Source organism: Oratosquilla oratoria, chromosome 32 (assembly GCF_046742065.1).
Source record: "Oratosquilla oratoria isolate Oo_2021 chromosome 32, ASM4674206v1, whole genome shotgun sequence".
In the NCBI taxonomy this organism is placed as follows: Eukaryota; Metazoa; Arthropoda; class Malacostraca; order Stomatopoda; family Squillidae; genus Oratosquilla; species Oratosquilla oratoria.
Genome location: NC_134808.1, coordinates 24,653,449 through 24,668,448, shown reverse-complemented (window position 1 = coordinate 24,668,448; position 15,000 = coordinate 24,653,449). Strand labels below are relative to the sequence as shown.

Here is a 15,000-nt window from a genome sequence, read left to right as displayed (position 1 = left end):
AAGAACAAACAAAGCAAGTATAAGACTTAGTATAAACAACCTCATCGGAAGCGTGCTGGCCTCGCATTCGTCTAGTTGTGTGTTCGAGTCCCTCACTCCTTTCCGGTTCCCAGAAACAATCCCAAAAGCGCATGCATAGGGCAAACGTGACGACTTCGGCCGAAGCTATTCAGCGCTTTCTGGCGTAGGATCCCAGCCAACCACCTATGTCAATGGACTTCTAGAAACATAGTTATAGTTCCGAAATATCTTGAAAGTTTCAAACTAGGAAGTTGTGAAATAAAAGCAGCCCTGGTTTATAGGGATATTATTATTATATTATTGGTTTAGAGGTTTATTGATTTATTGGTTTATAGGTTTATAGGTTTATTATTATTATTATATTATTGGTTTATAGGTTTATTGGTTTATCATTATTATTATATTATTGGTTTATAGGTTTATTGGTTTATTGGTTTATTGGATTATAGGTTTATTGATTTATCATCATTATATTATTGGTTTATAGGGATAGAGCCATTTTCCAAAGGATTCCTTTCCTTGACTTAGATCGTAAGAGATTAGTCTCTTTTTCTCCTAGGGCAGTCGAAAATGTGAAATAAAAAACACCGCAGTCCAGTACCACATCCACAGGCATATGTGAGTGGAATAGGAAACACAAGTCTTAGTCTGAGTTTATTCCTGACTAATATTGATTTCAACAAGATTATATTATTTTGGTCCCAGTGCCTGGCCGTCGGCCCAAAACTCATAAATCAATCAATCAACAAGATTATTTATGAAACTACTCAGGAATGAACTCAAACTAAGACTACCGTCAGAATGTCTCTGCGTACAGACATACATTTATACATTTCAAATACATGTCGTATTGGCAATGATATCATAGTGAGTTCAAATACCTATGTTCTACGTATGTAGTAGTATTCGACTATAGTCATACACATTACATTTCAATCTATATACACCCGTCCTTGGCTCAAAAACAAAGCGTTCGACAAGGTGCCACACCAGAGACTACTAAATAAAATCAAAGCCCATGGCATAGTAGGAAAAGTGTTAGAATAGATTAGAGCTTGGATCAGTAACAGAAAACAGCGGGTCACCATAAATGGAGTAAAATCCAGGTGGGGCAATTTTACTAGTGGGGTTCCCCAGGGCTTGGTTTTGGGTCCCTTGTTGTTCATTATGTACATAAACGACTTAGACGATGGGATAAATAGTGATGTCAGTAATTTCGCGGATGACACTAAAATAGGACGACTAATTACGTCAGGAGACGACGTAGAGCAAGATGATCTTGATTAATTGTTCACATGGTCGGTGAAATGGGAATATCTCTAAGTGTAGCGTGTTAAACGTCGGGCTACACAACTCCAAAAATAGATACAGTTTAGATAACACGTTTTTAGAGAAAACTGAGTGCGAGAGAGACTTGGGAGTTCTAGTGAGTCCGGACCTTAAAACCAGGAAACAGTGCATTAGCGCCAGGAATAAAGCTAACATAGCATTAGGTTTCATTGCTAGGACGGTAAAGAATAGAAGTGCAGAGGTAATTATCAAACTCTATCTAGCAATAGTTAGACCCACCCTTGACTATGCGGTATATTTTTGGTCTCCGTCCAATAGAATGGACCTAAATTCACTGCAATCAGTACAGAGAAAAAAGACCAAAATGATACATGGACTCAGAAATTTGCCTTACGAGGTGAGGCTTAGGCACCTTAACTTACAATCTCTGGATAGACGCAGAGTGCGGGGTGATCTAATAGAGGTTTTCGAGTGGATCAAAGGCTTTAACAAGGGTGATGCAAACAAGGTCATCACATTAAAACAACTGGGCAGGACTCACAGTAATGGATTTAGAATGAACAAATTTAGATTTAAGAAGGAAATAGGCAAGAATTGGTTTACTAATAGGGTGGTCAACGATTGGAATAGACTTAGTAACCATTTAGTGAGCGCTGAAACTATCAGTTCTTTTAGGAAACGGTGAGACAACTTTATGGATGGGGATGACAGGTGGTGATGGATATGGAGCTGCCTTGTGTAGGCCTTATGGTCTCTTGCAGTCCCCTTCATTCTTATGTGGCGAGGATGCCTCTGTTTCTGGGCGCCTCATATACGGGGGAAGTTGGAAAGGGAAAAAAATGGCTGACGGATGGGAGATCGGATTTGCTTACCTTGGGAGGGGGAAGAGGTATTTGGTACATAGACAAATGACTAAAAGCCCAGAGTTTAAAAAGGGACAGGTTTAAGTAAGGTCGTCTATTCTAAGTAACTGTAGAGGGTTTTGTTAATTTGATGCAGGACGTAATTGTTAAGAAATTAGTACAACCATATGTACACAGTTATAATTATTATACTTATTTCCTGGCTGACGCCTGACAATTCTAAAAAAAAAAAAAATCAGTGTTTAAAGAGTGTCTTTGATAGTAAGGGACATCACAACTTTGGAAGATCCAAAAAGTCGCCAGTTATGTCATGAAACAATCAGGCTAGGCCTTTCGCAAGCTTTGAACTCGGGTCCCTCTGAACGTGAAATCAAAGCGTTACCATCCTACCAATCAGATCGTGAAAAATCTCAAAACCTAGAATGATCATATACTCAGGGTTGGGGCGAATGAAATCTACAGTCCTGAAGCCCATTTTTTACCAGACCCAACGACACCAGAGAGCAAGACGGTAACTAAGTTTATTCATTTCGCTGTTGTGAATATTAGTAACAATCCGCGAAAGAGCGGGCCTGATTGTTTGAATTACGTCGCTGTTACGAGGGATTTGTTCTATAATTATGCCATGAAGATAGGTCATGAAGACCTCATTAAATTACCATGTAATATTCCTCATTGCCCCTGTCGACTGCCTGTAGCCTCCATGAACTTGTCCAAAAATCTTGTAGGTCTCTGTGTTCTTTGCAACGAGTGGGTTACGGAGGGAAGGAGAGAGATGTTTACTGAATTCTTGTCCTTTGGTTAGGTGAGAATTGAATTCACTAAACACGTCTTCCCTTCCCTCTGTAGCCCACTCACTGCATTGGTGATCCCGGAGTGATCCAGAGGACAAGAATTCACCTAAACATCTGTTTCCTCCGTAGCCTACTCGCTACAATGGTGACACCGGGAAACCCATAATTGCATTGGGTTGGGTCAGCGTCGGGTCACGCTGATCAGTCAGGTATCCCCGTCAGGTCGTAGTGCATCTTCTCTGATGTATACCACTTGGTCAATACAATGCGTGCCCCGAGGTGTGCTCCACATGGTTTGTACATCCTCTTACCATAATAGATTTCTTCACTCACTCTCCTCTCAGTTTGACAGTCAGTGACAACCCCTCGTAATGGTTATAATCCGTTAATGGTATTTGTTATGCGAGTCTATCTTGGTTGTTTTCCTTTAGATCTTCTTTTTCTCCAGGATAGTCATCAGTCATAGGAAGTTTGTTATCTGTGGAATCACATATTCTAATATCCTCTTATGGTTCACTGCTTAGAACTCTTTTTTTTTTCTCTCTAAGGATTTATCCGTCCTGACGTCACCCCCAGTGACGTCATCAGACACCTCGTGCCCAAGAGATCTTTTGGTCTTTACCTCAGATTCCAGGATTATTGAAGACCCTCCTTCTGAGGTATTTTTCTTACTAGTCTCAGGTTCTTGTGTCTTAGTTGCAGACACCAAAATATCTTCCAAACACTCACTGTCGATGCTCGTTTCCCTGTTGATCTTTTGTTTCTTCTGGTACTCATTGCTCACAGACTTTTTCAATTTTAATTCCTTAGTACTATTGTCATTAAGGACTTCAGGAACACTTGAGGTTTTACTTCGTCCTTTTTTTACTCTTGAATTGGACCCATGTAGTTCAATGTTCTCAAAGGCCTGATTCTCCACAGACACGTTTCTGCTATTCATTTCAACCATCTTTCTCAGAGACTCACAGTCTGCATTTGACCTCATCTCTGCAGAAGTTCCACTCTCTGTTTCCATCTTGCTACCAAGAGAAACATCAACTGAATCATGACTGTTAGCTTTTGTGGTGAACTTGTTTTTTATAAGAAGACAATCGCTAAGTCTTTTTATGGAATCTGAGAGACAAGCCAAGGTATGGCTTCGGAAACTTTCTTTTGTGAAAATGTACATCCATCTCCATGAACTCCCGGCCATAAATAACCACCAAGTGAAGAAGTTGAATCCAGCATAAGTTTTGAAAATGCCACCAAATATATTGACTGCAAGGAGACAGTATGAGAATAGACAACACGATATGAAAACAAAGAAGAATTTTAAATGTGTTCGGTCATCGTCTTCCAGTTCCATGCAAAACGTAAATTTGATCTTACCGATGCCTACTTCCACTCGGTACCCGAAAAAAGCAAGAACTGTTGTCAAGACTAAGAAGACCATGGAGGCCACTATTAGCATAAGGAACAAGACCTCAATGTAGATTACTGCGGAAGCAAGGGAAGGATCTGAAACCAATACGGAAAGCGTCAACTTAGTGATGGGGTCAAGGTAACCAGCCGGATGAAATCCACTTTCCTGTTGAAAAAGCAGAATGCTAAAAATGACTGATATCAGCCAGGAGGCACTCACTGCAATGACTGCGTGAATGAAGGGAAAATGTTTACCTCTGATCGCCCTGTATCTTTCCACGTTCAACAAGAGTATCATGAGGAGGGAAGCAAAAGAAGCCGTGGTCAGCACCCAGGCACAGAATGCTGGGTAACCTTGCCTCTCAAACCTGAGCTCTTGGAAACTAGTTATGTTAACGATCCAGTGGCTGAAGACGTCGTCGTAGACAACACTAGGCTCCAGGTCATGCAAGGTCAGGTGACCTAGAATAAGACAAAAAAAGTCCTTCACTGCTAGTAGGCAAGGGAAGACGCCCACGAGAAGGTCCGCCGTAGCCAGCGACTGAAGGATGCAGTATACAGACTTCTGGTCTCTTGTCGCTCCATGGTTGAACCAATGGATGGCAAAGAGATTGGTTACGTTTCCAAATATAGAAACTACTGTGATCAGTAGGGCAAAAATAAGGAAAACAACATGCTTAGCACGACAGCTGGCTGATAGATAAGACCATTCAGACTCTAGGGTTCTGTTGTAAATCACGATCATATTCTGGGTGCCACAAGCATGCCAAAATAGGTTTATTGTCCCTCGACGTGACTTAAAAGCCTTGTTTGCTTCTTGGGACAAACTCCTCGGGAGAGATGCATAGCAGGGGTATACCGTAGTACCGCCGAACCAAGTGGTGATAAAAGTTACTCCTCTTTCCCTGTATATCATGGTTCTACCTCTAGCTAGATCAGTAATACAATCAGCCTTGAAAGTAGTAATAGCGTTCACTGTTGTCTGTAGCTCATTTTTCAGTGACCAGGCGTATCTAGAATCGTTCATGAGGGATGATACGTTGACTTGATAATGATCTTCTAATTTCTCAATGATGTGTTTCATGTCAGCTTGATAGATACGAAATGTGTCGAATTCGTCTTCTGCGCAACAGGGTTCAACGAAACCTTTGGTTTCAGACATCTGGACAAGCGATTGAAAATCCTGACGATACTTGAACGTCAACAAGTAGTTCAAGTCAAATCTCGAATAGTTTCTTACGAAATGCGAAGCTATCTTATTGTCTAAAACCTTCCAGTCCCACAACTTCACAATGAAAAAATACATGGTCTTACTCAGGCTCCTTTTGAAGTAATAGTTGACAGAATTCACCTCTCTTGACACGCAATCTCCAGCTCTAAGAGCGGCATCGAACCTGGGCCCTTGAGGTAAGGCCTTACACTCGGCAATTTGGTCACGATTGCTTAGCAGGTATAAAGTATGTTCTACAGTCCAACCAGGTAAGATATCCTGGGCTTTTTGTTGGGCAACGGAGGAGTTGATTTCATAGTCCGAAGTATAATACCCAACTCGTTGAGCATCTAATGTTTTGGACGCAAGAACTATTGTATTATTTGAACACACATCAATTGTATAGTAGGATCTATATCTTTTCAAGACTGACAGTAAATGAAATATCATCTTTGACTTTCCTTCAAAAGAAACAAAACAGTTGTGCAGGAATAAAAAATACATTCGGCTTCTGCCGAAAAATGGATTCCACACAGATGCTTTCTCATTAAGAATAAATTTTGTGGAATTTCTCTTTATAAAGGGATGATTTAACATTGTTTCACCAGACATTTGAAGAACGAACACAGTTAAGTTAGAAAATCTTATAAAGTAACGGAAGCGATGTTCAATAAAGTCCAGTAGAATTGCTTCATCAAATTCCCATTCCTTTGTAATGAGGAGGGAAAGTAAATTCATTTTGTCACCCGACACTTTTTTTGATATTCCAGATGTAATGGGAGACTGTGATTTGAATACTTCAAACCAACTGTGAAGGCCTTCATTTGCGGTCTTGACTGTCTTCATGCAGTGCCTCCACTTCGTTCCATTGACAAAATATAGGATCACAGCATCAGGGACTTTGGTCTGGCCATTAACAAGGAGAGATAAACAATCTATATGCCTACGCTTGCCTTCCTGGAGTAGAGTAAAGAGCAACATTGGGAGACGCGAGAATCGAAGCAGTTTATCTGTTTTGTTTTTCACAGAAATAAGAGCAAAGGGTGGTAACGTTTGGATTCTGTCCAGGTAGAGTAAAATTAACCTATCGTTTTCATGGTATAGGCCTCCATTGTCTTTGGCCACTCTTACACATCTCTCATCACCAGGGAAAAGTTGGCCAGTATGCCAGAAAAAACTTTCAGTCCTGTTTTTTCCTTCCACCACGGTTTTTCTTGAATTGCAAAGAGTACTCTGGCAGGCTTTGTAGAGATCTTGATCGTAAATGGACAGCGCGGCCAAGGTGGCAGCAATTGATCTACGCCTTCCTACGAGAGTCAAGGGTGGAGTACACCACAAGGCGGATCCCGAGTAAAAGAAAGCCCTTACAGGAAAAGTACTCTTCTCCGCTGGATCTTGGAGCTCTAGTGCAGGCAATTTCTTTGACACCGGGCCAGTTTCATTCAAGGAGGAACTGTTCGTTTCGAGGAACTGTCCACTCCATGCAGTCTTATTCGTGAAAGAATGTGATACCATGAAGGATGTATTAATTCCAATCAGAACAGGGAAAATGTGCATCCTTCCATTGGTCTCGACAATGGAGATGAAGGAATTGTTACCCTGGCAGAGGAAATCAGCCATCATCTTGCTGATACGCCTTTCTTCCCATGCTTTAGCAAGCAGGTACTTGTCAATAAGACCTACATGGTGATGAGCACTGTGGAAGGGATCTGCTGATTCTTTAAGTAGGAGGCATTTGTAGAAAGAACTGTCCGTGATTGGTCGGCGTGTCTGAAGGTATATCATCAGTGCATGTGTGTCATCGCTCTCAAAGAATGTACATGTTTTTTTTCCTAACAGTAAGACAGTGTTATTGTTATCAGGGACGCTGACTGTGACAGAAACTACAAAACAGGGTTCATCGAAAGGATATTTTTTGGAAATCCCGTAGACGATCTCAGCTTCTTCATTGTAACACAATTCTGGATCGTTTTCCTCAATGTTATTTCCCCTAAGCTCTTCCCCCTCCTTCAGAGTGTGATTATAGAGAGCATTTATGCACGCTTGTTGGTTTGGGTGGGCCTGTGTGTAAAAGATTGATACATTGAAAAGAACAACGTTTTTAAAAGAAGATTGACATAGAATTCTATAACAATCGTTAGGAAGCCTGACACGGTGATAAAATAGGTATATGTGGATTTTAGTGATCATGTTACACTCCGGACCTAATATCAACAATGAATTTTCCTCTGGAATGTTGAATGACCGCAAATGGAAGGATCCTCCGGAACAGTCTTCTGTTTCATTGTAACACATATCATTAAACAGTTTTTCATGTTTATAAAACCAAAATAAATGTTCAACTTCATATGATCGACTAAACATACCAGCTTTGCAAATGTGGACCAAACAGAAGTCAGTTATGTTATAGCCACTTTTAAAAGACGTCGTTATAAAATTCATATGTTCTTCAGGACAGATTGCTTCTTCCTCGGCGCTATATCGTCGCCTTCGGTGATGCGTGGTTAAGTTTCTGTGGCGCTCGAAGACCTGAAGACTTTGACTGGACCATTCTTGGAGTCGCCCACGAGCTCTTGAGATGGCTTTCTTCGACGAAGACTATGGATCAACAGAGAAAGAGAACTTGTTGAGAAATGTAACCTAGTTGCATTGATGGGGTAAGGATCAGCCAAAAGGCTATGCGCAAACACACACACACACACACACACACACACACACACACACACACACACACACACACACACACACACACACACACACACACACACACACACACACAAACGCAAATTCATACACACAAACGCAAATTCATACACACAAATCCACACGGTTCGATAATACGACGATGATATTAAGTATTGGCTGTTTGACCCATGTAGGAAGTGTAACAAGATAATAATAAAGATAATAGTAATAATTAAATTGATAATATAATAAAAACCCATTGCCTCGAACGACGGCCTGACTTTGTCAGGTAAGATCAAACAGGGTCAGAGGAAGAATCTATTTAAGTCTACAGCAAGATATAGATATGTGTAATCACAATGTAGGTGTACTGTATGTGTATGTATGTATGTATGTATGTATGTATGTATGTATGTATGTGTAATCACAATGTATACACTTTGTGGTCACTTCATAAGACCATGGAGGGGATTACAATACTGTGGCGCATTGGTTGCCTACTCGCTTCGTATGGTGTGGACAAGTGTAACACGCCGGGTCATAGTGAAGTTGTATATAAGGACAAAAAATATACAGGGTGGGTCAGAAGTATGGTCCTACAGAATAATTTTCCCTAAAACGAGCAAAGGACTTACAAACCCATAAGTAGTACATTTGGAGGCCCCTGTACATATAACCACATAAGTTGTATTAGACTTATTAGCACTAATATTAGCATTAGATTTAATATTGACATTAACATTAGTTTCATAATTAGCCTTATAAGCATCACCATAAGAATTATTTTTTTGGAATAAAAAAACATTTATTTGTATATGACTAACCTGACTCTCAAACCTAGATGGGAATTCTTTGTGATGTTTACTTGACACACTTTCCTCCATGGCATTTATGTCAGGACCTTTAGATATCCCTGCAACAAGGTCGAATGTCGTCAACTCGTCATCCTTCAATTCTTGAAGAAATTGAAGGCCCTGGAAACTCTCTTTGGCCATTTTGGTTACCATCTCTTGCAAAACTTCAGTTCCCCCTCTGGCCTCTTTCTGATACTCAAGGACCTGGAAACACTTTTCGGCAATTTTGGTTACCATCTTTTGCACCACCTCAGTTCCTCCCTTGGCTTCTTCCCGTTGTTCCTCCTGCACACTCTCCCATGATATGATGTGATCTTCTTGCCACCTGGAGTCTGACCAGTCACCGCCATCGAAGCTCCCGGTTCTTAGTGGTCTTCCAGGACTTTCCATAGTTGGAGAGGGCGGAGACATCTCTTGTCCATGGTCTTCCAAATCCCCATTGACAAAAGATCCTTCAGTCAGGAGAAGGAGGAGGAGGAGGAGGAGATGGGGAGAATGGGATGAAAGATACTTACAGATCCAGTTCCTCTGTTAGATTAAAGAAAGGAAAAATCACGTATGCCATAAAACTATTATATATGAGCACTAACACAGCATATTTTTATTGTGTATTGTCTATCTATGAAAAAGTCAAACTCAACTGAAATGAAAAAGAAACACGCACACACACACACACACACACACACACACACACACACACACACACACACACACACACACACACACACACACACACACACATACGCACACGTGCACACGCATGCACACACACACATGAACTCACATACACAGAAACACACACACGTCGGTCGAAGTGACAGCGAAGTTTGAAACTCCAGGAAAACTTCAAGTTTCGTCGATCTCAACAACGAGGGAGTAAGTTTTGGTATTAGTAGGGAAGGGGAAAGCTCGTGGTGTAGTGGGAATGTGAAGAAAAGAGAGAGAGGGATTACTGAGGAAAATGGAAAGAAATGAGAAAGGAGACGAACGGGCTACCCCGGACGTCAGAAGAAATGTCAACAAGAGGGCTGCAGACGACGCAGGTGTAGTCGAAAATATCAGTAAAGGCACTAAGATCGGAAATATAGATAAGAACAACACAATAGAAAGTGGAGATAATAATTTTCATGGATTTAATGAGGGCGGGGATGCCAACCTCCCCCGATTAGCAAGTCTAGAGGAAACACTAGAGAAAATTATCGAACACTGGGAAGTTAGGTTCGGCCAACTTACACGGATTACGCAAAGATTTGATAAATTGGAAGAACTAAAGGAGAACAAAAACCTAACTAAAGAAATAGAATAATTAAAAAGAGAGTTAAAAGAATTAAAAGATGAGAATGAGGAATTAAAGAACAATAATAAAGAGAATAAAGAGTCCATAGTAAAAGAAGCACAGGGTTGCAGAAAAGTCCGAGGGAACAACAAAATTGTATTTAGAGATATAGTGACACAGATAAAAAACAAACTAAGGACACAATTATTAAAGTGATGAGAGACAAGGAGAATATAGTAAGAGACCTCGCGGACAAAAAGAAATGTATAATTATATTAGTGATGGAAGAGAAGCATAATCCAAATAGGACTACAAGAGTAAAAGGGGAGAAGGAAAAGGTAAACAAGATATTAGAAGTAGTTCAAGAGGATGAACAAGAAACAGGGAAATAAATTGAAGAAATATATAGAATAAGGAAATGCAATACTGATAAGACCAGATCAATTAAGGTTAAATTCAGGTCACAAACGACAGCAGAGAATAACTTAACAAAAACAGGGAAACTAGTAAATAGTGATCAATATAAACAGGTATGGATAAAAAGAAAAATGAATAAAGAAGATAGAGAGGAGGAGAAAACAAAAAGACTAGAAGCTAAGAAGAAACGAGAAAAGAACAGAGTCAGACAAAGGGAAATTCTAATGGAGAGTAGTGGATATGAAAGTGAGGAAATGGTTCATAGCAGAGAAAAACGGAAGGGAAACAGAAAACACGATGGAGGTAGCAGAAAATAAAAAATGTCTTACACAAATATAGATGGCTTAATAACAGGCTTGAACGAACTGAATGATTACCTGAAGGAAAAAGAACCGGACATAATGGGAATTGTAGAGGCAAAACTGAAAGGTCCACTATCACCCAACAGTGTAGGACATGGTGCATATAATTATTGGATTAGAAACAGAGAGGTACAACAAGGGGGTGGGTTTATGTTCCTGACTAAGAAGGATACAAACATGAGGAATGTCACATATGGAAAGAATAGAGTAGAGATGATTATGATGGAAGTGAAGGACAGGAATGGGAAGAACAGGGAGTTTGTAGTAAATTATGTGCCTCCTAAAACGGCTTCTTGGGAAGAGAGAGAACACAAAAATATGTTAGAAGACACTAGGATAACACTAAATAAGATAATGGAAGATGGAGGAAGAATAGTTAAAACGGGTGACTTTAATTATAAAGAAATCTGCTGGAAAGAGATGACAGTGAAGGGTGGAGACGACCTATGGGGAAATGTACTACTTAATATGATTATAGAACATACAATGAATCAATAGATACAAGAGAATAATAGGTATAGAAATGAAGAAGAACCATCAAGACTGGACCTAATAATCACATCAGAACCCGAAATAGTGGACAAGATTGAATATAAGACACCAATAAGTAAAAGTGACCGCATATTGGTTGAACTGGAGCTAAATGAGGAAAATACATGAAAAAACGAACAATATAGAAAGGGAAGGTTGATGTATGGTAAAACAAATTTCTATAGAATAAGAGAATTCTTTCAAAAAGCAGACTGGAAAAGGATACATAAGGAGGAAACAACAGTAGAAGAGAAATAGAATATTTTGACAAAAAATTATAAAGTAGTGGAAAAATATGTTCCAAGACAAAAACAAGAAAAAGAACATGTAAAGTATTAGTACAACAAAAAATGCAGGGAGTTAAAAGACAAAAGAGATAAAGCTTGGATAAAGTGGAAAAAGGACAAAAGATCTGAAAAATGGAAAATATATACTAGTTATAGAAATAAATAAGTACAAGTGTGCAGAGAAGAAAAGAAAAATACGAAAAAGGTGTCATAGAAAATGTTAAGATCAACCCAAACTATTTTACAGATTTGTAAACAATCAACTAAAAAAAAAAAAAAAAAGAGAGAAACTATGACATGGAGGTGTTGAATACACAGAGGAAATAGAAATGGCAGAAATTATGAACAAGCATTTTAAATCTGTGTTTACGAGGGAGAACATACAACCTAGAGTGGGAGGAGAAAGTCCCCCTATGAAAGAGAAGTAACAAGGAATGAAATGATAAATCACTTGAGTAAACTTGATGTCAGAAAATCGCATGGACCAGATGAAATGGCAAACTGGATTTTGAGAGAATGCAGGAATGAACTAACAGACAAAATACATAGTCTAATAAGCAGTTCACTGAAAGAAGTAAAAAATTCCAGAAGATTGGAAAAGATCAAATATAGTACCAATATATAAAGGGGGAAACAAGGAAGACCCTACTAACTATAGACCGGTCTCTCTTACAAGTACGATAGCTAAAATTTGTGAAAGAATTATCAAAATTAGATGGGTAAGGCATTTAAAAAAAAAAAAAAAAAAACGTACTAAATCCAAGGCAATTTGGATTTAGACAAGGACGATCATGCGTCACAAACTTAATGTGTTTCTATTCAAGGCTAATAGATGTAATACAAGAAAGAGATAGATGGGCTGATTGTGAATTTCTAGACCTGAAAAAAGCTTTTGATAAGGTGCCACATAAGAAATTGCTAAAGAAATTAGAAACTGCAGGAGGAATACAGGGAAACTGCTGAAGTAGATGGAAGACTTCTTGCATTAAAGAAACATGAGTGGTGATAAGAGACACACTCTAATTGGGATGAAGTGATTAGTGGAGTTCCACAAGGAATAGTTCTTGCCCCAATAATGTTTGCTATATATATTAATGATATGGATAAAGGAATTGAAAGTTATATGAGCTTCTTTGCGGATGAAGCAAAATTGTTGAAAAAAGTGAACAACGAAGAAGATTGAGAGTCGCTACAGAGTGATCTCAATAAAGTATGGGAATGGAGTAGGAAGTGGGAAATGGAATTCAATATTAAGAAGTGTAGTATAATGGAATTTGGAAGAAGCAAAAAAAAAGAATAGTGGGATCATATAAATTGGGAGAAGAAATTAAAAAAGTAGAAAATGAGAAGGACCTGGGAGCCATTATTCTGAATAATCTGTTCCTTGAGAAACATATATAAAAAAATTTGCGAAACTTATAATTCACCAAGACCAATCATAGTGGCATTTACATACCTAGACGAAGAAATAGTGAAGAAAAGACTAGTCACTTTGATGAGACCAAGACTGGAATATGCAGCGACGATGTGGTCACTAAGTACAAAAAATGTATAATAAAACTTGAAAGAATACAAAGAGCAATTACGAAATTGGGAGCAACACTCTTAGAACTATCATATGAAAAGAGACTAGCAAAACTTGAGCTACAGACATTAAAGCAAAGAAGAGAGAGAGGAGACTTGATAAATATTAATAGAATCATGAAAGGCGTAGAAACCATTGATAGAGAGGATCTAATAAAATGGGATAATAGAGACACAAGAGGACACGAAAAGAAAACCAAGAAAGACATTTATAGAAGAGACCTGAAAAAGAGCAGCTTTCCGCACAGGGTAATAGACGTTTGGAACAAGTTCGATGAGAAAGTGGTGTGTGCAAAAACGATACACGAATTAAACAGTCTAGATAAAACGAGATATGAAGACGGGACCTCACGAGCATAGCTCCCCTTCCCGTAAAATACAACTAGGTAAATACAACTAGGTAAATACAGAAACACACACACAAACAAAATTATGGTATATACAATTAGAATAAGGAAGCCAAGTTTGAACCTTACATGAATCTGAAGCTTAGATATATCATTAATCATAGTGTAAGACACAGGACCCATGAACATTGCTACTTTCGTGTATATCACAGTTATATATATATGCGCCCACATACATATACATACGCATATATTCATATTTGCATGCATGTATGTTTGTATGTGTATATGTGTGTATGTATATATGTATGTATGTATGTATGTATGTATGTATCGTATATGCATCCATGTACACATATATATTCTCTCTATATATCAAGGGCCTTTCTCCCTTTACACGGGAGGTACCTAAAGTCAAAGGCATACACCCACTCCCACCCATTTCATCCCTACCTGTTCCACTTCCATCCACCACCCTTTCTCCCCTCTCATCTCAGCTCCTCATGGATGACGGGTCATCATTGTATCCTGCCCACTGCCCTGGTTCAAAAGCAGTGCAGCAAGACACAGCACATCCACAGCAAGGTGATCGCTCCTTCTGCCCCCTCATACAGAAAAATAGCAGACGGGGAGAAATCCCTTCGGACTTCGTCAACATTACACATAATCACTCCCTAAACCCTCTCCTCCTCCCACTCCCTTCCTTGCTTCACAGTATCATCTATACATAACCATTCTCCACTCACCCCTATCTCCTGTCTTCTCCGTTTCCTGTTCAATACATCCCCTACCTGCCAATGCCCCTTTCACCCCATCCATCCATCTCATCCTCGTTCGCCCCCTCATGTTCACTCCCTCCACCTCTGCCCTCCACACCTCTTTTACTAATCTTTCTCCACTCATTCTTTCCATGTGTCTAAACCATCCTAATGCTCTTTCATCAACTCTATCTCCTATCTCCTTGTCCGCCCCCACCCTCCTCTACACCTCATTTCTCACTCTATCCAACCTTATGACCCCATATACGGAAACTAATACGAAGTCAAGCCAAGGGCTCGAACCTCAGCTCAGACGTATC

The 15,000-nt window shown here is 39.4% G+C and overlaps 1 protein-coding gene across 1 annotated transcript in view; it reads right to left on the bottom strand.

Moving 5' to 3' along the window:
• LOC143041809 (uncharacterized) overlaps positions 1-15,000 on the bottom strand; it is a 21,567-nt gene that overhangs the window by 270 nt on the left and 6,297 nt on the right. The window contains exons 3-4 of the mRNA XM_076213882.1: positions 9,089-9,646; positions 1-8,177 (exon numbers count right to left, since the gene is read on the bottom strand). The exon at positions 1-8,177 is cut by the window's left edge and continues 270 nt beyond it. Of these exons, the coding sequence (XP_076069997.1) occupies positions 3,489-8,177; positions 9,089-9,646 (5,247 nt within the window). The 3' untranslated portion in view covers positions 1-3,488. The remainder of the gene's footprint in view (positions 8,178-9,088; positions 9,647-15,000) is intronic.